The 25,705-nt window shown below is 49.8% G+C and overlaps 8 protein-coding genes across 8 annotated transcripts; 5 read left to right on the top strand and 3 right to left on the bottom strand.

Moving 5' to 3' along the window:
* Positions 1–416: 416 nt before the first annotated feature.
* Positions 417–2,414, top strand: ABOM_007727 (LipA and NB-ARC domain protein; the record flags this gene model as incomplete). Its single annotated transcript, XM_022534856.1, has 1 exon — positions 417–2,414. One exon carries the CDS (start codon positions 417–419, stop codon positions 2,412–2,414), a length of 1,998 nt encoding a protein of 665 aa, XP_022387935.1.
* Positions 2,415–2,542: 128 nt separating this feature from the next.
* On the bottom strand, positions 2,543–7,585 carry ABOM_007728 (uncharacterized protein; the record flags this gene model as incomplete). The annotated part of the gene is made up of 3 exons (XM_022534857.1): positions 2,543–5,800; positions 5,844–5,998; positions 6,043–7,585. The coding sequence occupies 3 exons, from the start codon at positions 7,583–7,585 to the stop codon at positions 2,543–2,545; spliced, it is 4,956 nt and encodes a 1,651-aa protein (XP_022387930.1).
* Positions 7,586–8,602: 1,017 nt separating this feature from the next.
* Positions 8,603–10,261, bottom strand: ABOM_007729 (proline permease PrnB; the record flags this gene model as incomplete). Its single annotated transcript, XM_022534858.1, has 1 exon — positions 8,603–10,261. One exon carries the CDS (start codon positions 10,259–10,261, stop codon positions 8,603–8,605), a length of 1,659 nt encoding a protein of 552 aa, XP_022387929.1.
* A 1,318-nt stretch (positions 10,262–11,579) lies between these two features.
* ABOM_007730 (uncharacterized protein) lies at positions 11,580–12,813 on the bottom strand (the record flags this gene model as incomplete). Its single annotated transcript, XM_022534859.1, has 2 exons — positions 11,580–12,102; positions 12,158–12,813. 2 exons carry the CDS (start codon positions 12,811–12,813, stop codon positions 11,580–11,582), a joined length of 1,179 nt encoding a protein of 392 aa, XP_022387969.1.
* Positions 12,814–14,655: 1,842 nt separating this feature from the next.
* On the top strand, positions 14,656–15,915 carry ABOM_007731 (glycoside hydrolase 5 family protein; the record flags this gene model as incomplete). Its single annotated transcript, XM_022534860.1, has 3 exons — positions 14,656–15,385; positions 15,434–15,562; positions 15,614–15,915. The coding sequence occupies 3 exons, from the start codon at positions 14,656–14,658 to the stop codon at positions 15,913–15,915; spliced, it is 1,161 nt and encodes a 386-aa protein (XP_022387970.1).
* A 1,956-nt stretch (positions 15,916–17,871) lies between these two features.
* On the top strand, positions 17,872–19,031 carry ABOM_007732 (phosphatidylserine decarboxylase; the record flags this gene model as incomplete). Its single annotated transcript, XM_022534861.1, has 2 exons — positions 17,872–18,775; positions 18,844–19,031. 2 exons carry the CDS (start codon positions 17,872–17,874, stop codon positions 19,029–19,031), a joined length of 1,092 nt encoding a protein of 363 aa, XP_022387971.1.
* A 2,289-nt stretch (positions 19,032–21,320) lies between these two features.
* Positions 21,321–21,800, top strand: ABOM_007733 (uncharacterized protein; the record flags this gene model as incomplete). Its single annotated transcript, XM_022534862.1, has 1 exon — positions 21,321–21,800. The coding sequence occupies one exon, from the start codon at positions 21,321–21,323 to the stop codon at positions 21,798–21,800; it is 480 nt and encodes a 159-aa protein (XP_022387972.1).
* A 345-nt stretch (positions 21,801–22,145) lies between these two features.
* ABOM_007734 (sugar porter family MFS transporter) lies at positions 22,146–23,853 on the top strand (the record flags this gene model as incomplete). The annotated part of the gene is made up of 2 exons (XM_022534863.1): positions 22,146–23,126; positions 23,194–23,853. 2 exons carry the CDS (start codon positions 22,146–22,148, stop codon positions 23,851–23,853), a joined length of 1,641 nt encoding a protein of 546 aa, XP_022387973.1.
* Positions 23,854–25,705: the final 1,852 nt, after the last annotated feature.

Here is a 25,705-nt window from a genome sequence, read left to right on the forward strand (position 1 = left end):
TTTGATTTTTACTAGAGTCTGATTAGTTAGGTTATGCTACTATGTCTATATTATGGTCAGTCTGAGAGTGCTCCTGATGACTATGTGAGTCCTAAAGATTGACCAACAAAGCAGGAGCAACGATAGAGCATGTATGCATTGGCTTTTCCGAACATGGAAGAGCCATATTATCCTCCCGGGATCACCACACAACCCGATCGTTATGACGATGCATAAGCCCAGTCTGACTCAGCATAGGCATTGAGATAGTTCGAACCAATGAGAATCCACTACATTCCCCAGATCGACATCATGATGGTTCTTATCTTATCAACGCCAATCACTTCCGCTTGCACTCAACTTTCTCCTTTTCATCCTCCATACAACCACCAGCGCGGACTCTATAAAAGAGGGTCAATGACATCCAAAATGCAACAATGTCTACCCACCAATCCATCAAGCGGAAGCCGGTGGCCTTACCTCCTCAAGAAACAGGCATTATCCTAACCACAGCTCCACGACCACAAACCTCCAACGGAAAGACATCAAACACACCAACACCAACACTCAGACCAACCACCAGCCATGGAAGACCCCCCGAACCATATGCACCACCACCGCCCTACTACCAAGGTCCCAATGTCGCACCCCCAGTACCAAAATCCCCAATCAACCTCCGACCACCGCTCCAAACAAGCCTTTCAACCCCACCCCTCCGCAACCACAAAAGCACCCCCAATCTGCGCAATCCGCCATCCGCCCTCACCCGCTCCGCAACCGAGCTCCCTCCCCCGGGCCCAAACGCCATCCAAAAGGCCTACGGCGAAGTCTCCCACTTCCTAGGTGGTCTAATCGCGCACCCGACAGAATCGACCCGCCACTACACAATCCTCCGACACTCCCACGGAATAGTCTTCTACCGCGGCAGCACGACCTCAATCGCCATATCCATTTTCTCCGATACACCTCTCCCCGCAGACAGGACATACTTCCTCCAAAGCCGCGGCTGGACCGGGAAAACAGGCATGAAAGCGAAGGCCCTCTTCCGTCTAACAGATGACTGGCTAGACGTGACGCCCTCATTCGCACTTCGCGCAAACCAAGTCTCTCCGGGCGATGAGCGCGCCTGGCAAAGAGACATTAACAAATTCCGAAAAAAGGCGCCGTCAAAGCTACTAAGCCACAAACTCCGCGAGACCATTGTCGCAAGAATCCCCGCCGAGGCAGGCGACGGCTACTTCCAACTGAACCTCTGCCAATCCGCGAAGAAAAAGGTCCTCTGTTCGAGCCCCGTCTTCAGGGTCCTAAGTACCTCGCTAGACCCCAGTTCACTGCGCGGCGCAAGCCTATCAACCATGCCCCTCGAGGTCGGCGCAATGGTCCTAAGTACATACGCCCAAACAGCAGCGCAAGCGATCCTTAACCCTGTTACATCGGCCGTCTCAAATAGACTGTCACCCTACAAACCAGGCACAGTCACACAAACAGCAGCAGAAACAGCATACTCCCTAAGCGGGGTGGAAGATAGCGTCGCGCGCATAAGAAACCGCAGAGGCAACGATGATTCAGCTCCCGCCGACGAGAGGGAGAGTCGAGCCAGACAAATCCAACAATACCAAAAAGCCGCGGCGTTGGAAAACGGCCCGCAGTCCCCCTTCCCGATGGACTTCAAAGCGCGGACTCAGCCCCAAACTCAGGGCCAATTCGGCGAAACCTCGCGGTGCACACTTACCAAAGTCCCGGATACAGTATTGGACAAATTGCGCGGGTATTTCCTCGCCTGGGCACGCTACGACTTCGACAGGAGGCCATCAAATACACCCCCTAAGTCACCTATTCAGTCTCCAAGTTCACCATACGCTCCTTACAACCCCGACGCAGCATATCTAACGCCATCCAACCTTCAAGACCTCCAAACCCAAGGTCAAAAAAGCCCCTGGTACCCAACAATCCTCTCCATCAGCCCCCTAAACCCATCACACCAGAGCAGGGTAAACCTCAACTCAGCGATGCAAAAAACAACTCTGCTCCGGTTCATTGACGAAATCCATATCCCGACTTCAAGCAGGGTGCAAATCCGCGTCATGTGTTTTCTGCGGCCGGATATCCCTCCTCCGTCTCCGTCTGGGATGACGGAGAGGGATCTTCTCGTTGCGCGAGAGAGGGCAGCCGAGGCGGAGATGCTGGCGGGTGCATGTGACATTGACTGTGCGCAGGGGATCCTTGAGCATCCGGCTTGGGCACCGGAAGTGTTTAGTGCTCCTGAGCGGCAGGGAGGCTGGCTTGGTCGCACGAGAGAGGGGATGGAGAATGCAAGGACGCGAACGGAGAAGATGGTTGAGAAAGTGCCGCTCCATTGGATTGGGGTTCGGTCGGCGACGGCGGAGATGCGGGATCGACAGGTGGAGGTTAATGGGTTTTACATTGTTCGATAGTCGATCTGGTTCGAGATTTTGTATTGTACTTTCCTTTGTATTATATATGAACAATTGTATAATAGCCATCTATCTGTCTGGGCACTACTATGGACAGATTAGTAAATTATAATAATAATAGCATACACTCAGGACACCGTGTTATCAAACCTCCATCCCACACCTCGGACATATTCACTAGGGCTCGCCTTCCATGTCCTCAACATGGCCTTGACTTCATCGTTGAGCTCCAGCTCCGCTGCATCGAGACGTGAAACCAGAATTTGTGCCAACTGGAGCCTCAACGTACCATACAACGAGGTGTGTTCGCTCGTAGGCCCATTTCCAAAAAGCAAGGCACAGGACAATATTTCCGCATGTTCAGGAGTCTCCATTGCCTCTTCCAGGAGTTTGAATTCTGCCAGTAAGGCCGGTTCCTCTACACACCTCTCAACAAGCCGCAGCACACGACGCACAAAGTCTTTCTGCGGCTCCTCTACCAACGGATTTACCTTTGGCGAGGGAAGGATGGTGACCTGCAATTCCAGCCACGAGGGAAGTACCACGGGTTGACGATGCAGACTATTCCGCCATTCCTCGGTCCGGAGGGATTCTACATCAGCTGCGATCTCTTCCAAGGTCCTCTGATAAAGCATCTGGTGCTGGCTTTCGTATTCTGTGTCCCTATACCCACGAGATTTACTTTCAAGCGCTTGTAATGCCTCCATAATCACGTCTGTCGAGACAACGAATTTGCCCTGTTCTGAGGCGAACTTGATTGGATGTCTTGCAACAATGGCCGCACGCTCAACATACTCCGTTGTCAGGTTCTCCATGGTGATTCCGTTGGGGACTTTTGATTTTATAGGTTCGCCAACAAGTTTCTGTAACTGGTCAAATGGCTCCCAGCTTCGACAGAAGTCCATATATTGACTCCAGTGCTTTCCTGCATTTGTCTGTCTATATTCGGGGTCCCGCTTCGCGATCACTTGGGTGACTCTATCTAGCTCCGGATGATGGATGCAGGATAGTGCGTAGTGGCGGTGGCGGAGGATGAAGGACGCTGGCAGATAGTCTTGCCACTTATCCAGGATCTCGTCAATGATTTGAATGCGGAATGGTCCAAAGTCAACGGTCTTGAGAACACTCATGTCCGCGATATTACGGTTGAGAAAGGCCTTCATCCAACGGTTGTGCTGGCGGGCGGACTCGTCCACCAGCGGGAGCAGAACCTTCCGTACGTACTCGGCCCGGTATTCCTTAGGAAGTCTATGGTACGCGGCCTTAACGAACAGGCCAAGGGCTGGACGCTCATCTGCCATCGAAACAGTTGGAAGTTTACCCCCGTTCTCCGCATCTATCCATTCTGTTTCACTGGTCGGCTCTGCTTCTCTGGGCCCTACAACCTGGGAGGCGAAACTGGCAATGGCGCTGAAGATTACCTTTGTGTCAAACGCATTGTCAAAGAGATTCAGGGCAGCAGATACTACCCGCGCCCGAACGTCGATATGATGACTTTCGTTGAACAGGCTCTGCAGCACAGATACGTTCATCGTAGTTGGGAGAAAGGTTGCTTCTGCGAGGATTTCACCTAGCATTTTAACGGTGGTAATTTTGACGAAATGCTTTGGCTGACCTGCAGGCTCGCTATTGTCTGAAGCACTCTGATCGTACTGTTTTTTATTCTGTTCGAGGCGTTTTGTAACAAACTTCGCAAATTGTTCAATGAAGTCTTTGGCCCGGCCTGGTTGAAGTCTTCGGCCAAGCCCGATCAATCTCATGTGTCTGTGATATGATGATGCGTCGGGAAGACGTTGTATCACTCGGTTTACAACATCAACAGCCACTTCTGGCCGATCTGAAAGCCCTAAGAGGACAATAATATCAGTCACGCCAGCCAGAACCGTCCCATAAGAGGCTGACTTTGGAGACAGGTCTTCGGCCGTATCCAGTAGAGACATCGCCGAATCGCGTAGCAACCTAGCCGGGACTGCCTTGATGAACTTTCTCAGCGCTAGTGTGGCTCTCTTCCCAGCAGCAATGCTATCCTGTCTTGCGGACATCACAAAGCGGTCGTCCAGCGAAACCCGTGGATATCTTATGAATGCCTCGTTGGGGAAAGGGCTGGAGACGAGTGGCCTTTGGCTCTCGTTGGTATGTAGGAAGAGAATAGAGGATAGAATCACAGCCTCCTGGCATTCTAGAAACGGATTGTCAAGCTTGATCGGAGGCGTCTGGTCCAGGGTCCAAATCGACAGTGGATCAAGCACAGCTCTGTCCTGCGAGAATGGGACAGTCTTAGACTCGGGTATCTCCTCATACATACGACAATACAGCAATGTGACGGGGATATTCACTGGCTCTTCGTCCGCCTGTTCCTCAGAATACTCACACCTAGGGTCCCACACAAATATGCCATGAGACTTAGGATCTTGATCAAGAAAGCTAGTATTTGGTGTCCGAGTATCTAGATCCTGATCAATAACCGCCGATGCCTCAGGGACCTTCATTGTTTCAGCCAAACCGCGAAGCCATTGTCGAAACGCCTGTAGCTGCTTAAAATGCTGCTGGCTTCCAGCCGCAAAGTTCTCCAGCTCAGATTTGTAATATTGAAAAAGGCTTACAAGACGCGTTTTGTTTTTCTCTTCTCCCATACCAATGTAGGATTCAATAGCGTAGCGCAAACTGTCGACCCACTCATCCCTAAGCATGACATGTGGTTTAGGCGTCAATGTATCATGAAAGGGGGCCTTCATAACATCTTCCAGTCTACTCCGGAGATAAGGTGCTGCGGTTGTATGCTGTAGCGCGTAGTGCGCCCACCGTGTACCAGGAACAAGGTATTGGATGGGGAGCCCCTTCGGCCAGCCCTTCCCGAGGTGGCTGATAGCAGGGTCAGTGTTGGTGCGTGTTTCTTGCCACAGTCTGTCTCTTCTCTCTGCAAGATTGTCTACAAACATAACAACAACTTCCGCCGGTTGGGCTGGGCATTCCAAGTTTGCCAGTAGACCTTTCAACCTGTTCTTGTTGGTTATTGGTTCTTTGCCAGGCTGCACAATACGCTCATATGTCAGGAGTAATGGAATAAGAGGGTTCAGGAGCACATTTGCAAGCCCGGACTGGCTACCAAGTGGCTGATACTGTTTCAACCCTCTTATTCGGCTTTCCACGATCTTGGATATAAACTTGAGCAGCCGGTTTATCGACATCATTTTACCGCCTGGTTCTTGACTCGCAAGGAGCACGAGGTCAAGGACATTATCTAATGACTTGTTTGCGCCTTGCACAATGTCGTTGAGCTGCGATAAAGATGCCGGTCTGCGGGCTGGGCTAATATCAATACATGAAATAAAGCTAGCGACTTCAGCGCCTAGTATTTTGTCCTTCATCAAATCCGGAAATACGAGCTACTCGTGTTAGCAAGGTTAAAGGACAGGATGCTTGACATACCGGATCGCGCAAGAATCTCTGTGTCCACTGGACCACCGAAGTAAAGATATCTGCGGAGGACGTCGCAAGAGCAGCGTCCACAGCTGCCCCGGCCCATTTTAATCGATGTTCATGATCTCTCCCTCGCCTGCCTTGTTCCTGCATCTCCTTGATAACTACTCACATTAGCCTAATTCACTAAGCATATAATCTAACATACCCTTATGAGAAAAGGGAAGGTCGCCAGTGTGTGTGGCTCGTGCTTCCCAGCCGATTTTCAAAAGGCACTGGTTGGTCCAACTAAGAGCCTGCACTTCTGGCGGTGTGGGCATGAACTCCTTACAACCGTGAATAGCCAGCATTCTGTCGAACAAGCGTTGTGCGTCTGTATCCGGTAGTACACGTAGAGTCTCAAAGTGCCATATGGGAACGAGCTTTTTTTCTCGCTCAGACGGAGGAGCCATCTCAATGTCAAACTTCAAGTGCTCTGATTGTTGACAAAACAATCTGATAAACTCAAGTCTCTCTGACGGCGCGATCTGTTCCAGTAGCTTAGTCTCGATAAGCGGACTGTTATCCTTCAGATTCTCTCTTGGATCTGCCGTGGAGTTTATTAAAAGCTTCATTATTGACTCTAAAGCCATCTCGTCATCTCTAGTTGGCCGGGACCTATAATTGCTCCTTGTAAACCGTTTCACTGTCGATTCAGTAGCAGTGCCAGTCGTCCCGCATCGAGCTATAGACCAGCAGCCGATAATCTCCTGAAACAGGGGCCCAGTAAGGGAGTCATCCAATAAGGTACGCGTCAACCGCAGCCAATGCGGGGTCATGTGTTGAAGAAATATTGTGATGTAGTTGGATGGCAAATTCTTCCGACACGCGAGCCTCAGCGCCTTCTTTATGTACTCCTCCCGAGCCCCTCCTACCATGATGGCGAGTAGGAAATTATCAGACATCACATGATAGAGGTCTAAGCAGAACACTAGACCGGCAGGCATATCGGATGGAAGATCCCTTGCGAGCAGAGGGGTATAGGGTTTAGGAGAATCAATCAAATCATGTACACGATCTTTCAATACTCTTACTTGTGCTTCCAGAGGCACTGAAATGTGGCCGACAGCAACCTGCCGTACAAGATCCGCGTGCGATCGACCCAATTTCTGGACCACCCACACCAGCGATGGTCCCTCCGGCAGGCCTGACAGCAAGTCCTTCAGGAAAGTGGAGCTACACAATGGATACAAGGGTCGCAGAAGAAATGGTGACAACCGAGATGGACTCTCTCGTTGTAAGAGACGAATGAGATCTTCCACGCAAGTCGATAGAATCTCCGGCTCGGCGACATGCTGACATGTTGCAATAGATTTGAACACCAGAACGACCTCCCTTACAGAAAGCTCAGTGAGAAGGTCCCTGATGCCCTCCGCGCCGCCAAGGGCATCCCACCCTTGTATTTTCCATTCCTTGCTATGGAAGGCGCGCGTTAATGCTCGGATGCCGGCTTCACGCACGCCATGAGAGACTGGATCATTAATGGCAGCTTGAAGTACATCTGGGACAACCCGCAAGGCAATTGGCAGCCAAACGCCGTACACGGCAGGAGGTAGAGCCTCCTCGTATGTCAGTTCTAGCAGGCGACGGTTGAGTTCCTGGACCTGCTCAACCGACGATTGGCCCTGAAGGAGGCTGTGAAAGTGTGATGCTAGAGCTGAAAATTCATGTCGAAGGAGGGCTTTTGGCTGAAATGTGGTATTCACATCCATGGTAGTTTTTGTCTGACAACTATTGTAAGCTCTGGACTGCGACCGTCTAAATATGTACTAGTGGGTCAACATCAGCAAGACTCATGTAGTCACAGTCTCTGACTCGCATACCGTGTCTCAATTTGAGACTAACAGGCAGCGACCGAGTGATCCCACCCAATTCAGTTAACCATTGGACGTTGGTATACTGTTGGTGACGTCGGATTATGTATTTCCCTCTTGCCTGGATGTCGGACTCTCTTTCAGGAAAGATCCGAGGTCATACAATGTATTTGCATCCTTTGCACATTTTGCATCTGTTTGCAAAGGGCCGTTCATTGTGATTGAACCTCACCATCGCCAGTCACCTCTCCTTTAAACGACTGGTTGTTTTTTTCTGTTGAAGAGGAGTTAAGTAAAAGCATTGTTTAAGTACGAAAACAATGACGTTGATTTGGTGTTGTTTTCTCTCAAAGTTCTCCCTAAGTTTGTGGTGTTTACTCTCAGTTACCATTGTGCACTTACAAATATATATATGCTCCGTGAGTGTCTCTTCTGTGCTTATGTACTTTGTAGTGTAATTTGGTAGCTGCATATCTCTCGATGCATATGAATTCCAGCGTGAGTTTCGTTTGACATGACGCACTAATCACCCATTAGTCGTCCTGGCACATCTACGGAGTACAGCCAAAAACCTTCAGACGGTACCTGAGGGAGGAATCAACATCCGCCGGAAGAACAAAAGGTCCGCGAACTAAAATAAGAATGACCCACGTAGGTACCAAAAAAAATGCCCGAACAGGGACAACTTTATCATGAAGATAAGATGGATGGGGCTGGTGGGTCACGCATATCATAACGAATCGCATACGTAATAAGCGCCTTATCTGTCCCAGTGACGATAGTAAAACAATAATGCATTGATTTGGTATCATTGAGAGCGGAAAGATAGCTATGGAGATATTAAACTACGCTTGCACATAGGCATGCACCTCGTAACTGGAATCCCGAAATTAGGAGAATGAGCCGAGATAAAAATCATTCGACCAGCGCCATCAGCTTCCTTCCCCACGTATCCCTCGGTCGGGGTGGTTTCTCCGCCGCCAAAATCTCCTGTAATCCAGTTTGCAAGTCCACCTCTTCTGGTCGCCACGCCCATGGATCCTGCCAGAACAAAATCCGGTGACCGGCGTACAAGACGAGGAAGGCGGGAATGCCAATGTAAGCGGTGAAGAAGTTGGACGCGGACCATTCCGACGGGAAGAAGCAAGTGAAGCCGTTGATTAGCGCCAAGAAGATCGCGCCACCCATGCCGATATACATGCCATAGGGCTGCATGACGGAGCGGTAGGGCTTCTCGATGCCTTGCACGTGGATGGCCTTATTCCACCGGATGTAGATGATACCGCAGCAGGTCCAACTGATAAATCCGGAGGTGTTGGTGAAGTTGATCAGCCAGTTGAAGACCGTGTTGCTGCCGCTCCCGACAGAGAGGTATGCGAGAAAGAGGAAGAGGGAAGAGACGCCGACCGCGTAGTAAGGGACACCCCACCGGTTGCAGGTTTTGAAGACTCTGGGAGCATTGCCCGACACCGCAAGACTGTAGAGCGAGCGGGAAGACATGTAGAGGAAGGAGTTTCCGGCCGACCAGGCGGAAGTAAGGATGGCCGCGTTGACGATGTGATTCAGTGCGGGAATTCCGGCGTTGGCAATCGCGACGACGAAGGGGGAGGACGAGGCGTCGTGGCCGTCACCGTTTACCAACTCACTGGCGTTGGAAGGGCAGATGACGCCGATCGCGAGCGAACCAAGGAAGTAGAAGATGACGAGTCGGTAGATATAGCGACGTGCAACCTTAGGGATGTTCCGGCGCGGAGATTCCATCTCGCCGCCACTGATGACCACGAGTTCGGGGGCAAAGAGGAACGCGATGGCACTCTTGACGATGCATTGCAAGAGACCAACAAAGCGACCGCGATCCCCACTGACCAGGTATGTGTTCATGACACCGGGGTCTTTCCAGTAATGAAAGCCGAGACGCTGACGGTTCGGACCGCCGCCCCAGAAGAGGATGAAGGAGAGGAGGAGAAGGCCGATGAGGGTGATGATTTTGATTCCGGCAAACCAGAATTCGCTCTCCCCGTAGGCGCCGACCGGAAGAAAGTTGAGTGCTACAATGACCACGAGCATGATGGTGATCCACACGGCGATGTGGACGCTATTGGGCCAGTAGTCGATGACCATGGACGCGGCGACGATTTCATAGGCTGCCAGAATCGCCAACGAGTACCAGTAAAGGTATCCCATGGCGAAACCCAAACTCCGTGAGACGTAGCGAAAGCCATGATAGCTCATGGTGCCACCATGGACCGGCATGTAGGCCCCAACCTCAGCGATTCCAGTCACAATCGCATAAATGAGTGCCGAGATGAAGGTGTAGCCCAGGAGCAGAGACAGCGGCCCACCAATGACTAGCGCTTGACCGGAACCCACGAACAGACCGGTACCAATTGTGCCTCCCAATGCCATCAGTTGTACATGTCGATTTTTGAGCCCGCGCTGGGTATTCATGTATCGCTCATCTAGCAGGTCGGCCTCCACCATGGCCTGCATGGTGCCCGACTTGACATCGCCGGACTCAGGGTCATGGGAATAGGACGCCGCCGGAGCGACTGTGGGTTTTTCTCCGGAACCCATGTTGCCGTAGTCCAGAGTCGGGGTAGGATTCAGCAATCAGAGTAACGTGTTGTTTTTGAGAACAGGTCAACAGAGCGAGAGGGGAGGCCACGCGCGGGACACCCTCGGTTATAAAGTCGCAAGACGATGCGGGCCAAGACGAGAAAAGAGCAAGCCACTGGCTTCGGGCGTAACATGTGTTGCCTTATCGGCAGCTACACCTCCTAGTTAGTGAGTCCTACTAGTACTAGGGAGTAGTGACCTCGCACCGTATTCGTCTTAGTCGGGCTTCATGAACGGGAAGAATTCGGCCGGTACGCACGCTCACTGGTTGGACCGGCCAAGAAATTGGGCGGACGTGAAGTTGCGTCCGGTTGCTGATAAGAAGGAATCGACATGCGGGGAAATTTCATACCTGGTCGTGTTGATCTCCCGGTGATTGGAGGGTGAAGCTCAGGTGGCTTGCTTTAGGGTTCACGCTTATCAGCGGTTGACTTCCTTCGTTTCTTTCTTGTCCATCTTTTGGCTAAGTTGCCCCGTGGCGTGGGATTTCTTAACTCCTCTGGGGCTGATGTTTGAATGTGGAGCGCATACACACAGCGATAATGTCAATTCCATTACAATCAATTTGCATTCACTCATTCATGGCTGCGGTTGTTGCAAGTACCATATCATATCATATCTACCAAGGGAAAGCCCCGATAAGGGACCCCCCATGTGAAACCGGAGATATCAACGAAACCACTCGAGCCTCCCACCACTCCCTTTAGCCTTACCACCTGCATGATAATCCCTCATCCACGCCACTCGGCGAGCTAATTAATCGCCCCGGATAGTTAAATCTTAATTCACCGGTCCGGACACCGGTCCGGATGCTGGAGGCGTGGTTATCATGGCACCGTCAGGGGGTGTGAACGTCAAAATGAAGCATATCTGGAGAGACCCACGGACATCTCGCTTACGGTTCAGCCTCCATTAGTCGCTCTTCCTGCAATCGTACCCAGTGATGTCCAATGTTAGAGGGCGCGCCGACAACGGTTTTGATAGCGGGCCGGTATGCGACAGTGCCGGTGACTTGACATGCATCAGATATCTCCGGCCCATGAGAAGTGCAAGATCACGGAGCATGCGAACAGATCTCCTCGCCAAGAACTCTCATTTATCCTCCAGTTATATGCCGCGTAGATCAGGATGACGTTAATCCATCAAATTTTCATGAATGCTATCTTCATAAGTGATCAAAGCGCATTTACGCGAGCGTATCAAGCCAAGTATAGCCCAAGAATAACCATTATACCACTTTCGTCAAGGGTCCATAGGACCGTGAAGATAGTCCGATTCAAGTATACTGGTCACGACCCCATCCGCTGATCCGATCCCAGTTCACTACCAGAATTCTCCCGCCACGCTCTTGACCCTCACGCTCAAGCCGCCGAAGAAGTCGCATGTCCTGCTGAGTGAGGATCTTGCCGTCCACCCTTCGTTCCCATGCGGCCTGGGTAACCACCGGGGCCAAATCCTCCGCGATACCAGCTTCGTCTCGGTTCCGTGCGTAGATGTGCTGGGATCCTACCTCTTGGGAAAACAGCCACACGGACCCAACAACCGCATACCGGCGTTCTAGAAGCCAGATAATCGGCCAGGTGATCAGCCACAGTTGAAGAATAAGACAGGTATAGTACACAAAGTTATTGTTACGGGCACGGTTAATCCAATGTGGCGAATAGACCGTAAACGACTGGTTGGAGAAGGATGTGGAGATGTCGATGTTGCCTTGGTAGTTGAGGGACCGTAGATGGGAAGTTAAAGTAGAATGGATGATGGACGAGTTGAAATTCTCCATGTGACGGGTGAACGTGAAGCTACGCCACTAGATTAGTATCATGTGTGTCAAGCAAACGAAGTCAACAAACGTACGATTTGACGGGCGATGGGTCCTGACAGAACCGCTCACACCAGCCCATAAGATCCGGCCCTGCATCATCCTCGACCAACCCGACATTCTCAGTATCAGTACCGTCTTCTATGCTTGGTAGCCTGATGCCCCTCCCTCTTGCATGTCGCTTCCACGTACGCGACCGACATCGTCCACCCCGATATATCTTCTGCCCATCCCCGTCCCGCGCTACGCGCAACTGAAACCAGCCCGCGTCGCGATCAGGGTCGCCCACCAAGTAGTTCGCGATATTGATCCGGAAGTCAAAATCGACCACCGACTCTGTGCGATTTTCCTTGCGATCATTTCGGTCGGGATGAGTCTCTTGGTGTGCACCGCGGACACTTAGACACGGTCGTGGGGGAATGCGAGCCTCGTGGCTGATAAGACTGTGGAGTGCGGCGGGATCTTTGCTCAAAAAGGGCGACATGGTGGTAGACGGTCGCTCGGTCATTTCAGAACTGTCATTGTCTTGTACTTGATTCTCGGAGACGGGGGGTCCCGCTGTGGCAGGTCCAGCCAGAGGAGGCAGAGAGTCGTTGTCAACATTGTCCAAAGAGCGTTGTCCCCCCGAGACGACCTGTTCGTACGGAGGGGGAAGATCGTTGGGATCACAATTCGGCTGTAGCTTGCCCATCGTAGGACTGCAGTATTGATATGGACTATAAATAAGTGTGCGGAAAGGACGGTTGTGACTGCTAAGGTTGGAAACCTGAGGCGATGAGATAATTCGCTATCTGTCATGTGTCATAGTTGCTGCCTGATCAATGTGGGCTTGGCATAAGGCAGAAGCACTGCCAAGAACCCGTTCATATAACCAGGGGGGTGGCCTAGGTAGTAGACTGCCCCGTTGCCTACTACTAGTATTGAGGCCCTTTCAGCTAGTCCACAGTGCTATGGCTGTCAAGTGTCAACACTGCCCTATTCTTAGCCCCGCACCCGCTAGATTACCTCCGTAAACCTTCCCCCACTTTTCATTCACGCATGCTCCACTCAGAAACACACTCGGAGAGACCCACCCAGCAGTCGAAATACTTACTGCTAGTTAACATGCATTCACAGTGGATCGTAGTATCCTGAGAAAGTCTTACAGAAAGCCACAGGACATCAGGTAGCCCTCAACAGGCTCATTTCAGAATACATTGCCAAGATTGTTGGTTCGATCAGTCACTACAGCCATAAGTTACCATTACCCATAGCCAGGCCGTGGCGCTAACATATACCAGGGTTTCGCTAGTTTTCCAGGGATAAGACTAATGATGCTCCGTTGCAGGGTTGTCTCCTGAAATTGTCGCGAGAATGCATGTTTATTGTGGGTGGACATCGATATCTCGCGTTCGTGTATAGTTTGTATCCTCTAAGACCGTCTTTACGATTTCTTGAATCAACATCTTCACCCCGTCACATGGCGTCAGACATCAAGCGTGTAACTTCACGCTGTTGCTCGCCCAGCCAAATGCTGTACGGAGTGGTCTTGCTCATCCTAGCAAGGGTATTTAGTCCATTGTCTCATGGTCAGACGTTGGGCCATGTTGATACCTAAATGGTGATCTTTGGAGGCAGATGCGACCGAGCCACAACACCTGGTGTTAGCATCTCCAGCATATTCCACTTCGTTGCATGCATGGTTTTACGTGTGGAGTTGAAAGCCTTTCGCGTATCCAAGCCCTTAGCAGGGGAATGACAGTTTCCATTCGGGTCGCAGGAGATTTCTGTGGCAGATACATAACATGGTATCTTGGCCACATGCGTAACGAGATAAACAATATGGTATGCCGAGCCAATTGAACCGGTCGACCCAGGTAAGTGTGACCGACAGAAAATTGACACCCATTGAGGGAGAGAATACAATTGAAAGGCGCGTACAGAAACATGCCTTTTCTCCATAAATGCTGTGATCGTCAGGTACAACAGCCTGAATCAACTGACATTCTCTGCCCTTGAGCATCACTCACATGTTTCTATGGTCTGTGATCATGCTACTCGGAGATACATTCCGCAGTGGATTCGTTCATAGTGTCATGCAGAATAATAGAGATCGGCGCGAACCGACTATACTGTGTACGTGCAACGACTACTTAGGGAATCGACGTTTCAACTACCGACTCGCGTTCTCCACTATACCCCATCCTCCACGGACCGAAACACCTCCAGTGCCGAGTTAATTAAATAATTTCCCCACATTTCTGCACAGCGTCCAGTCGGAAAAATTGTCACAACACCTGTTTCAACATTTCCTGCAATCTGACTTGACCATCTTGCTTGCAAGCGCTTAGCTGAGTCCGTTCCAAAAAGAGACATGGAGCTCTGTTCTGGATCAAGAGCGGAGCATCGTCCGATCCACACGTGGGCCCAGGATGTCGACCAGGCGCGCATTTCTCCAGATTATAAGAACACCTGGACCTCGAGGAGCTAGCTGCCTTTCAGAAACAGGAATTGCACAGCCAACAGCAACGCATTGTCCCTCAAAGCAAGCATCATGAAGCTTAGCCCTTCACTCCTTACCGCGGCCGGCCTAGTGTCGGCCCAATTGGCCTCTGCCCTTCCCCAAGCGTCATCTTCAACCGTCTCGCCCAGTCCGACTCCTTCTGCTACCCCCGGTTCTTTCGTTACCACTTCAGGTCTCAATTTCGTGATCGACGGCAAGACAGGATATTTTGCCGGCTCCAACTCATACTGGATTGGATTCCAGAAGAACAACGATGATGTGGATCTCGTATTCAGTCACTTGCAAGAATCCGGTCTCAAGATCCTTCGTGTCTGGGGGTTCAATGATGTCAACGAGAAGCCCACTGATGGCTCTGTTTACTACCATCTTCTGGCAGATGGTAAGGCAACCGTCAATGAGGGGGAAGACGGTCTTCAACGACTGGACTACGTGGTCTCGTCGGCAGAGAAACATGGCATTAAGTTGATCATCAACTTCGTCAACTTCTGGGATGATTATGGTGGCATCAATGCCTACGTCAAGGCTTTCGGTGGGTCTAAGGAGGAATTCTACACCAATGACGCTATGCAGGAGGCCTATCGCGCGTATATCAAGGCCGTTATTTCGCGGTACAGCGACTCGTCGGCTATCTTTGCATGGGAACTGGCCAATGAGCCCCGTTGCCAGGGTTGTGAAACCACCGTGCTGTATAACTGGATCGAGAGTACCAGCCAGTATATTAAGTCGTTGGACTCGAAGCATTTGGTTTGCATTGGTGATGGTAAGTGAGCCTGGTCTTGTCCAGTATCACAAACTCTAACAAAAACAGAGGGCTTTGGCCTCGAGACTGGCTCGGACGGAAGCTACCCGTACCAATACTCTGAGGGAAGTGATTTCGCCAAGAACCTGGCTATTCCCACGATTGACTTCGGAACCTTCCATCTCTATCCCAGCAGCTGTAAGTTTCTATATTCAGAGCAAGCTGAACGGTGGAAGCTAATGCTGTTAGGGGGGACCACAAATGACTGGGGTAACGGCTGGGTCACTTCGCATGGAGCAGCCTGCGAGGCGGCTGGGAAGCCTTGCATGTTCGAGGAGTACGGAGTGACCTCGGATCACTGTGCCGTTGAGAAACCCTGGCAAACCACGGCACTGAACACGACTGCCCTTTCCGCTGACCTCTACTGGCAATATGGAGATCAATTGAGCGGTGGACCATCGCCAGATGATGGCAACACCTTCTACTACGGAACTGATGAGTTCACATGCCTCGTTACTGACCATATTGCTGCTATCGGTAGTCGCACTTGAGACGAAGTGTGCAGGTGAGATGGTGAAGAAAGAGTTGTACAGGAAAGCACTTGTTGACCAATGTATCTTTGAAATAAAATGAAGTACGAGGTTCACTCTAAGATATCGCACAAATACCCATTCCTTCGCTGGAGGTGTAATGCAGCATCTTTTCACTTCCTAAATTGTTGTAACGGAAATTGAAATGAATACCGAAGGGGCAATGGAATAGAATAGTGTGACACAGCATACCTATCGTAGCTCTTTCAGGATTTTAAATGATCGACCTCTATTAGTGAAAGAGACAAGAATAGATTGAGATATGCTCAGCTTCGTATACCATTAAGCTGCATGGCACATATTACCCTTGTAGCTGTAATGATGAGCAATTCTACACATATTTCCCTAGATAGAATAATACAAGTATCCAATTTCTTAGTCCTCTATTTGCTCTCCATGACTTGACTGGACACTATCATACTATCAATGCAGTAAGGGGTGTAGTAGAGCAGTGGAGCAGGAGATGAGACTATTTTGCACCGCAACCACCTTTAGGGGGTAGGTTGGGGACAGAGACCCCCCCCCCAGGGCTTTTTTCCTTTCATACACACGGAGCTCCTTGCCTCAAAATGGATATACCTCGTTTCGCATATATCCTAAACCCGCACACCCTGAGGATGCCCTAGGCATGCACCGATTGCACATGTCAACCCGAGTCCGCGTGTGGCTACCAATTCGGTTTGTATTTTCTGAATTCTCTCATCTTTGAAGCTCTTTCTTTCTTTCCTTTTCACATTCAAAACTTCTTCAGTACTATCGTCACCTCTTTTAAGTATCATGCCACTTTGAGGCACAAAGGATCACATAAAAGAAGGTTTGTATTATCTGTAATGGCATCGGTCTTATGGGCAGGTTTTCTGTCGGGTGGAGGACTGTTCTAAAGCCACCGTATGCCCCTTTCTAAATCATTTCGAAGGACTTGACATACTTCTTTTATTAAGAATACTAACTGATTATTAATCACTGTAGAAGCAGTTCTCAGAAATGAATAACCTTCGCACACACTTCAGCAAGCACAGCAGTATCAAAGTCAAGGATGGAGATAAAGGAAATCGCGCGTCACAGAAGGGGGTTAATGAAGTAGTTAATAAGTGTTTCATAAGCAGTTCAAGAATTAGTAAGGGAGTCCCTAACGACTTTCTAACCGCTTACTGACTATTTGCATATAGCTTGGTACAAAGCACTTTTTCAAGGTGCGGCGGCTCCTTAATAATCCCGAGCCAAATGAATTGAGGGCAGATTCACGAACCTGGTGAACTATGCCTGTACCAAAATGTGGTCGGTGAGGTTTATCTACGTAAGGGCTATGAGAAAATCGCCCATGGAGCGAAAGGAGGGGGAGAAATTTGCGATTTGGAGAGAAAGCTTCCAACTCTCGAGGTCAAGGGCTCCATAATTGGATAGTGAGGTGTGCCAACGCCACTCTAGCTCAATACTTTACACATGAGTATCCAGTTTCAGGTGGCTGCATGTGCTCGGAATCTGCATGCTCAACATAGTATCAGGCCGTCTTATTATGATAGCTACAGCCCTGCCCTAGGATACACAAGTATGAGTTCTACTCATACTTTGGCGGTATTATTGAACACCTTATTCATTTTATGAAAGTCTCGCAATGACAGTGTGTGGCGGCAAACCATCCAATAGCAAACAAATAGATATTTACGAGCTATAAGTGCCACATACCAGGTCAAGTGTCCCCAATGTCACAATCGTCAAGGAGGCCAATGGGCATTAGCTTATGCAACTTATTTCGAGTGGCTCCACTAATGACCAAGATATCGGATTATGGCCATGTTTATTCGCAGCTTTTAGGGCCAGGTGAATAGCGACCTGGTGGTACAAGGACTTCCATTCTTCGTCCAGTAGTCGAAGGTGGTTAGGTGACAGTGTGCTTCGAGCCGAACATCCTGGTCCATGTATATTTCGCTAGAAGATCAATTGAACCCCGCATATGAAGTCGCCATCCAGCCGCACTTTCGCCAGACCGCCTGCGTGACTTTTGCAAGGGTATACTTGCCATACTCGCCTGACGGCAACGGCTATGTATACATTACCCCGCCGAAGGCTTGCTCAGTTTCCTGGATACTAGTTGACCTGCCCGTTCGGAGGCTTCATTTGAATGCTGCGAATGATGTCCGCGTCATCTTCTGCTGGGTTGATGTGATTACGGTCAGTTTGAGCATGCCGGTGATAACATTTGAATACGAGAAATTACGCCAACAAGGCTTGTTCTTGGGCACACCTCATTCCGCTGCCGCCGTGTACTCTTTCTACAGAAACGAAAAGTATAACCAGGAGGCGGGTCTCTGGGCGGAACCCAAGTCCGGGTGGGTGTCGTTCAATCACCGGTTCGCTCGGGAGTGGAAGGATATCGACACGGCTCGTCCGCTCGCGGGGCCGAATGACGATAAGGTCGTTGTCAGTGTAGCCGACTCCAAGTTCAACGGGAGTTGGGATATCGTGGACGGTAGCGTTACCATTGTCGGCATCGATGCCAAGGGAGTGGAATGGCCGATTGTGAAATTGCTGCAAACCACGATTATCGATTACCACAACGGGACGTTCATGCATGCTTTCCTAGGCCCTACTGACTACCACCGTCAACATGCGCCCGTGAGCGGTGAGATCATCGAGGTCACGAATATCCAGGACCAGGTCTACCTCCAGGTTGCCACCAAGAATGGTCACCTGTCCGGCGACCGGAGGCTGGTCCGGAACCCGCATATGATCACGAGACGCAGAGAAAAGCTCAAGGGTGGTGATGACTTTTACGATCTGAATGCTCCGGACAATGCCGGGTATCAATGGTGTCAGACCCGTAGGCTCATTGTCATCCAGACGAAGGACTCTAGCAAGGTTGCGGTGTTGCCCGTTGACATGGCTCAGGTGTCTTCCGTGGTGATGACAGTGAAGAAAGGCGATCATGTCAAGAAGGGCGCGACAACATCTCGGATTTCCAATTTGGGGGTTCGGACGTGGTTGTCGTCTTCGAGAAGAAGGTCACGTTCAAGTCCGGTCTGAAGCCGGGTGAGACGAAATTGAACGTGAGGTCGGAATTGGCGAGGTTTCAGTGAGGGACGCGGGGCGCTCTTGTCCTGGGCATACCGTCAACAAAGGCTTGGTGTGTATCTTGGCTGTTCTTGATCTGTAATGTAATCGCCCGGGTCAGACCAAATGGCAATCTTCTCATTCGTTCATTTGCTCGTCGTGCGGATCCTTCGGGATCGGATGTAAGCCTTCGCAAGCATGTCAGACGGAGTACACGGACGCCAAGCCCGTTCTGTCACGGCATCTCTGGAATATGCCTAGACCTGGGGTGATTACCAACCCAAAGCCTAAGTGCGCATGCGGAGTATCAAGTTCTATATTGCTAGTATTAAGTAGAAGGGTTGTTGTGGTGGGTTCGGAGGCGACTTACGGTGGCAGTCATGTGACCAGACCAGATTTGTTTGTCCGCATGACCCGATTATGCTACACGCTCGATAGATGACCTTGAAGTGCCAGTTCTCGATTTTTACTGCAGCATAGGGGCACAAAGGCACTTTATTGTAGAAGCAACTTTGGTTTACGGCACTCTCATAGCTTTGGGGACTAGCTCGTTGCCATAGATATGTTGTATACGTCTTTTGTTCGAAAAAATATATATCTACGTAAGAAGTGTAAATTGAGCAGTTTAACCTGAAATTGTGAACTCACGTCAATCATATGAATACAATACTATATCTAGAGAGATTTTGCATAGAAAAGCTAGCATCAAGCTACGCAATACTTATTGGGAGGGATGCCTATAATCCGCAACGTTCCGCCTACAACGGCAGACGGAAGTATACAGCAACAGAAACTCAAAAAGCCCAAGGAGCTACTAGCACAGCCCCAGAATTCCCGGTCGAATGGTAAGCTATGAAATGTTTGTTCAGCACAGATAGATCTGTGCATTCCAGTATCTTCTGCAGAGGTATCAGGCCAGTTCGGGATCAAGCCTTCGGCCGATCACCCCGGACATCGGGACTGTCCGAAAAGCAACGCAAAGACCCCATACGAATACAACGTGGCGATCTAGATAAGGTCATGCAATAGACGACGTGAGAGCCTCCATCCGGACTGGTCACTTATGATTCAAGCAAGTAGTAGTGCGTATGAATGGCGAAAATAGAACAGCTTTTGGATTTCTGGATCACCTGGCATGAAAAAAGGTAGGCAATGCGGTGGCGTGTGGAGAAGCAATCGTGGGTCGGAAGATGATTGATCCGGAAAGACAGGGTCGGCTTTTGCCTGGAATGGAAGTTTCTACGGAAGCGAAAGAATTCCAGAGGTTCCAGGTCGGTCGCCGTGGAGTTGCTCCAGAACAGAAAATTTGCGGGGGGTACGTCATTCAATCTAAGCGACCACATGACGACGAAGCCCTATTTGGACAAGAGTTTTTCCGCGCGTTTCCGATTAGTCTGTACAAGGTCGGGGATGTTGCTTTTCTCTAAGGGGTTAAAAGGGATGAGGGGTTTTGATAAATTTTTTTATTTTTTAATATTCATTTTTTATCTTGTAATTTTTTTTTTAACTTCCTTAAAACTAACGAACACTGATCTTATCGAAACGAGTATAGATGTTCGTAGCGATCATTTCGATAAGTTAGAGTTCCTGGTCATTTCTAGAATGTTTTGTTGACGAGTCGCTAATTTCCATCCACAAAGCTTGGATGGTTCTGGAGCCAACCATGCACGAGATCCAACGCCACCGACGAGAGTCGGCTCGGTCGGGACAAACCAAGATGTCTGAGAAAATCCAACAAGCAACGATGCCGTGAAGTTGATTTTCGGTGCCGATGGCTCGACCATTTCGGTCGGCATTGCTCTGTTTTTTTCACGGTAACATGGACTCAGCCGTCCACCGTACTATTAGTAATAGTAATAAGGGTATTGCCATTACGGAGGCTCATGTGACCATGATACCGTTCGCACATTCGATGGCGTTGTAAATTCTATAGTAAATTGATGCTATAAGCGATATTATCAGAGTCGTAGGCAGTGACGTTCGCTCCGCATTTCCCCTCTTTTAATCGCGGTCCCTGCATCCTGATATTCTCCAGGTTGGGCTTCACCGGTCAACAGAAATGGAAGTCTCCCCTCGTTTTCTCCATATCACCTCCAGGAAATGCCTCTCCCACACTCCCCGTGAAATTCCGGCCATGTGTGGCCGATGATGCCGAGATTCTGGAGTTGTGGGTGGCGCTAGTCCAGGGACAGTTAAGCTCTGCTCGACGTTTTCGGTCCAGTGCTCCACACCCCCGGCACCTGGACTCGTGACTGGTCAAACCCCAACAAATCCATTTCTAGAGAATGAATACACACATGCCACATCGACGCAGGATGTCTTCGCCCCAAAGCCAAGACGGCTTCAGTCACCGTATTCCTTCTAGGCATGCCGAGGCCACTACAACCTATTGCGAACGGTTACACACTCCTTCCGAAGCCGACAGAACTCTATTGCTGGACCTGGTAAGCGACGTCATACGGGAACCACGGTTAAATCCTGACACGCGCCTCAACCCAGTTATGACCGTCAGTGGCGCTGATCCCTTCATCTCGCTGTATCTCCGCCAGTCTCCAGGCTGCGTCCCGATGGGGTTGGCCACCACGACGAACCAGAGGCGACCCCGAGGGGCCGTGGATCCCGAACTGTTGCCTGTCCCCCTGTTGTGCCGGCCGTTTCCTCGCACTTCGGCTGGCCTAACTGGCTCATGGCTGTCGGTTTCGACCGGCCTCTTCTCCAATCGTTTGCGAGCCCTGGATGGTAATGCGGGTAGCGTTGTCAATTATCCCCGTGTCCCGGACGGACACTGGCCGTGAGGTCGGCTCTCCACATTGGAACTCTCCTCCTCACTAGTTTCTCGTGGAAATTTTCTCCCTTCCCTTTTTGAATATTTTTTTTTTGCCTATTTTTCGCATGAGGTTTTAACATAAAAAGGACACAGATCTCCCCCTTTCTGAATTCATAATTCCAATTCCCACATCTGTCTTCCCAAACAAAACTGTCCCCTAACCCTAGAGGTATACCTTTCTCTTCTTTTGGGATATCCTCTATCTTCATATATTACCTTTTATTTACCTATTCGGTATTAGCCTTTTGATTCTTAATTGCAAATAAGGTCGAACAAATACATTCTTACCGCCTCCTCCCACATACTCTCCACCATGGGTGTTGAGAGTTCTGCCCATCATGGGGAGATGATCAGCCCAGCTGGCGCTCCCCAATATTCCAGCCAAGAGTCTGTGGCTGCTAACAAGCCTATGGAAATTGGTGTTGACACCCCAGTTCCCCGCCTCACCCTGCGGGCATTTGTTATGGGTGCTTTCGTTTCTATGGGTGGTCTTCTCTTCGGATATGATACCGGTCAGATCTCCGGTTTCCAGGAGATGCCCAACTATCTTGAACGCTATGGTCAACTGAACGACGAGGGTAAATATTACTTCAGCAATGTCCGCTCCGGTCTCATTGTCAGTCTGTTGTCTATCGGTACCTTGATTGGTTCTCTGGTTGCTGCTCCTATTGCCGATAAGCTTGGTCGTAAATGGTCTATCACCTTATGGTGTATCATCCTGAATATTGGACTGGTCGTTCAGATCTCTTCCCCTGCCGGTAAATGGGTTCAGATGGTCATGGGCCGTTGGGTGACTGGTCTTGGTGTCGGTGGTTGCTCCCTGCTTGTCCCTATGTACCAGGGTGAGAGTGCCCCTCGCCAGGTCCGTGGTGCCATGATCAGTTGCTACCAGCTGTTCGTCACTCTCGGTATCTTCCTTTCCTACTGCATTAACTTGGGAACCGAGCATCTCCAGGGCACTGAGCAATGGCGGATCACCTTGGGTCTTACCTTCCTCTTTGCTCTCGTTCTCGGTGGTGGTATGGCTTGCTTCCCTGAGAGCCCCCGTTTCGAGTACCGTCACGGTCGTGTCGACAGTGCTCGCAACACCATGTCCATGCTCTATGGTGTTCCCGAGAACCACCGCGTCATCCTCCAGGAGATCGAAGAGATCCAGCAACAGCTCGACGCCGAATCCCAGGAGCAGGTTTGGCACGAGTTCATCACCGCTCCTCGCATGTTGTACCGTATTGCCCTGGGTATGGTCTTGCAGTCCTTGCAGCAGCTGACTGGCGCCAACTACTTTTTCTATTATGTAAGCATCTCTTCCCGATTCAGCCTAGCGCTTCCAGAGGTCACGTGCTAACATCTAAACCTAACAGGGTACTACGATTTTCCAAGGTGCCGGTATCTCCAACAGCTTCATCACCCAAGTTATTCTTGGTGCGGTCAACTTCGGTACCACTTTTGGTGGTCTATACATCGTTGAGAACTTCGGTCGCCGCAAGTCTCTCATTGCCGGTGCTGCTTTCATGTTCGTTTGCTTCATGATCTTCGCTTCTATTGGTCACTTCATGTTGGACGTCGAGAACCCCGAAAACACCCCCGGACCTGGCAAGGGTATGGTTGTTGTTGCTTGCTTCTTCATCACGGCATACGCCATGACCTGGGGTCCCATGATCTGGGCTATCTGCGCCGAATTGTTCCCTTCCAAGTACCGTGCCAAGGGTATGGCTCTGGCCACCGCCTCGAACTGGTGCTGGAACTTCCTCATCGGTTTCTTCACCCCCTTCATCACCGGTGCAATTGACTTTGCATACGGATATGTCTTCGCTGGATGCTTGGCTGTCGCTGCCCTCGTCGTCTACTTCTTCGTTATCGAGGGTAAGGGCCGCACTCTCGAGGAGCTCGACTGGATGTACGTCAACAAGGTCACTCCCTGGAAGAGCAGCAACTTCGAGATGCCTTCTCTTCGCGACCAGCAGCATGGCGACCAGTACGGACGCAAGGAATCTCGCTCTTATCACGCCGAGAACGCATAAAAAAAACGGGGGTTTGGGTGGTCTTTCATTCGGAGTTGGTTATTTGCACTTTTCTTGTGAATACTCTTCTCGTATATATGGGATTATGGGTTACACGATATATATCCATTTGCTTTAACTTGTTATATATCCTCCAGGCCTTCTTATAAGGTCTTGTACAATTAAGAGAATCATTACTTTAATTTTCTTTTCAATTTCCTTTTCAACAATATCTTGCAGTAGCTTTCGCCACACAACCGGCTGATCGCCAGATAGAACTTTTAAGTCTCTAATCCTTTACTGCATTGCATTGTTTAAGATCTGATAACTTTTACTTGATAACCTTCCTTGCTGGCTTAAGCTTTCACGTATCTACCCCTGACTCGAATATTTCGCCGAGAGTAGTCGGCATTTCGCATGAAGTCTACAAGTCTCTGGGCCGCTGCCGCAACCTTCCTGACTAGATACAGGGCCTAATATTAATATAATTAAAACCTACTACAGTATAATGAAAACAACAGATCTAATTCTAATACAATCTCGGACTAGAACCTACACTGGGGGTCCAAAAGTATGTCATCTTGTGTACTTAAAAGTACCTACCACCTCATACCAGGCAGATAGCGCCGCTGGGTACCTTTAGGCATAGGAGGTCACATACTTTTGGACTCCCCACTGTAGGTTTCGTCTGGTGAGTTATGACAATTCCCTCCACGGTCAAGTCGTGCAAGACTACCTCACAATTCGTACGTCTGGCGAATAATTAGATTATTTGGATACTGGACCTCTAAATACAAAAGTATTGAAACATTTGAATAAAGCCCCCGGTAAACTGAATTATTGACCGAAACAGACAAAAATAAAGGAAAGTAAATCACGGCGAAGTTGTCGTTAGCATCTTGCGTTGTGCGGCGCTATCTAGGAGGATAATAAGGAAAAGATCGCAGTCCATGCTGCGATATCTAGTCTATGCTTCCTGTTACGCATTTCTCATGATGCATAGTGAGTCTATATACCGAATCAAGAGTGCGCATATGGCTAGGGATTCTCAACAATTTATGAGTGTCGAGACAGAGGAAGATTGCGGATGATTAGCATGATGCATTATCTTCGAGAATGATGAAAATTGAAAGCCTTGCTGGCATGACATGGCCTGCGGAGTTCAAAGTCGCAATTACAAGAATATAGCTAAGAAAGATTGAATCTGACATGGCAAGTATCGAAGCGTGTTGGCAAGCTGAATTGATACCTAAGCGATAACCACTAAGGAGCCAATAATGAGAGAAACGTCAATACTAGTAGAACTGACAGTGGAAGTAATTTCAACCCGAAAGATTGAAAGCAAACACTAACCCATGTAGCCCTCTCCCTTACTTGCCCATAAAGTACAGAAGTTTTTCAATCCGTTTAGTGCCCAAGGAATTATCCAATGGATCCCTTAAACTCGGTATCTCAATAGCCATCGGCCAGATCGAGAGCCTGTTGCTTCCACCTTCACACCATCTCATGACAAACATAGCTGCCGAGTGATTGGTACGGCGACACTTGAGTGGCATTGAAACGAACCCCTCGTGAATTTTAAAAGAACTCCGGAAGTGACACTGTACTTCTACCAAGTACTGCCGCAGATTCTCAAAGGCCTCGTTAATTGTCGTACCTCTCACCCTGAAATGGACCCTCCCATGCTTTTGGTCCGGATGCAGAGCCGGAAGCATCTGGGCACTTGAGGGGTCGCCGAGTTGCTTGACACAAAACGAAATCACAGACATGAGAGATACTCTCTTGTGTTTGCCACGCTGTTCCTCACGTGGAATATCAATTTCAATCCTAAAGTAGTTCCGAGCGAAGAGGTGTGGTCTGCCCTGTACGAGAC

Source organism: Aspergillus bombycis (assembly GCF_001792695.1).
Source record: "Aspergillus bombycis strain NRRL26010 chromosome Unknown contig00058, whole genome shotgun sequence".
Taxonomy (NCBI): Eukaryota; Fungi; Ascomycota; class Eurotiomycetes; order Eurotiales; family Aspergillaceae; genus Aspergillus; species Aspergillus bombycis.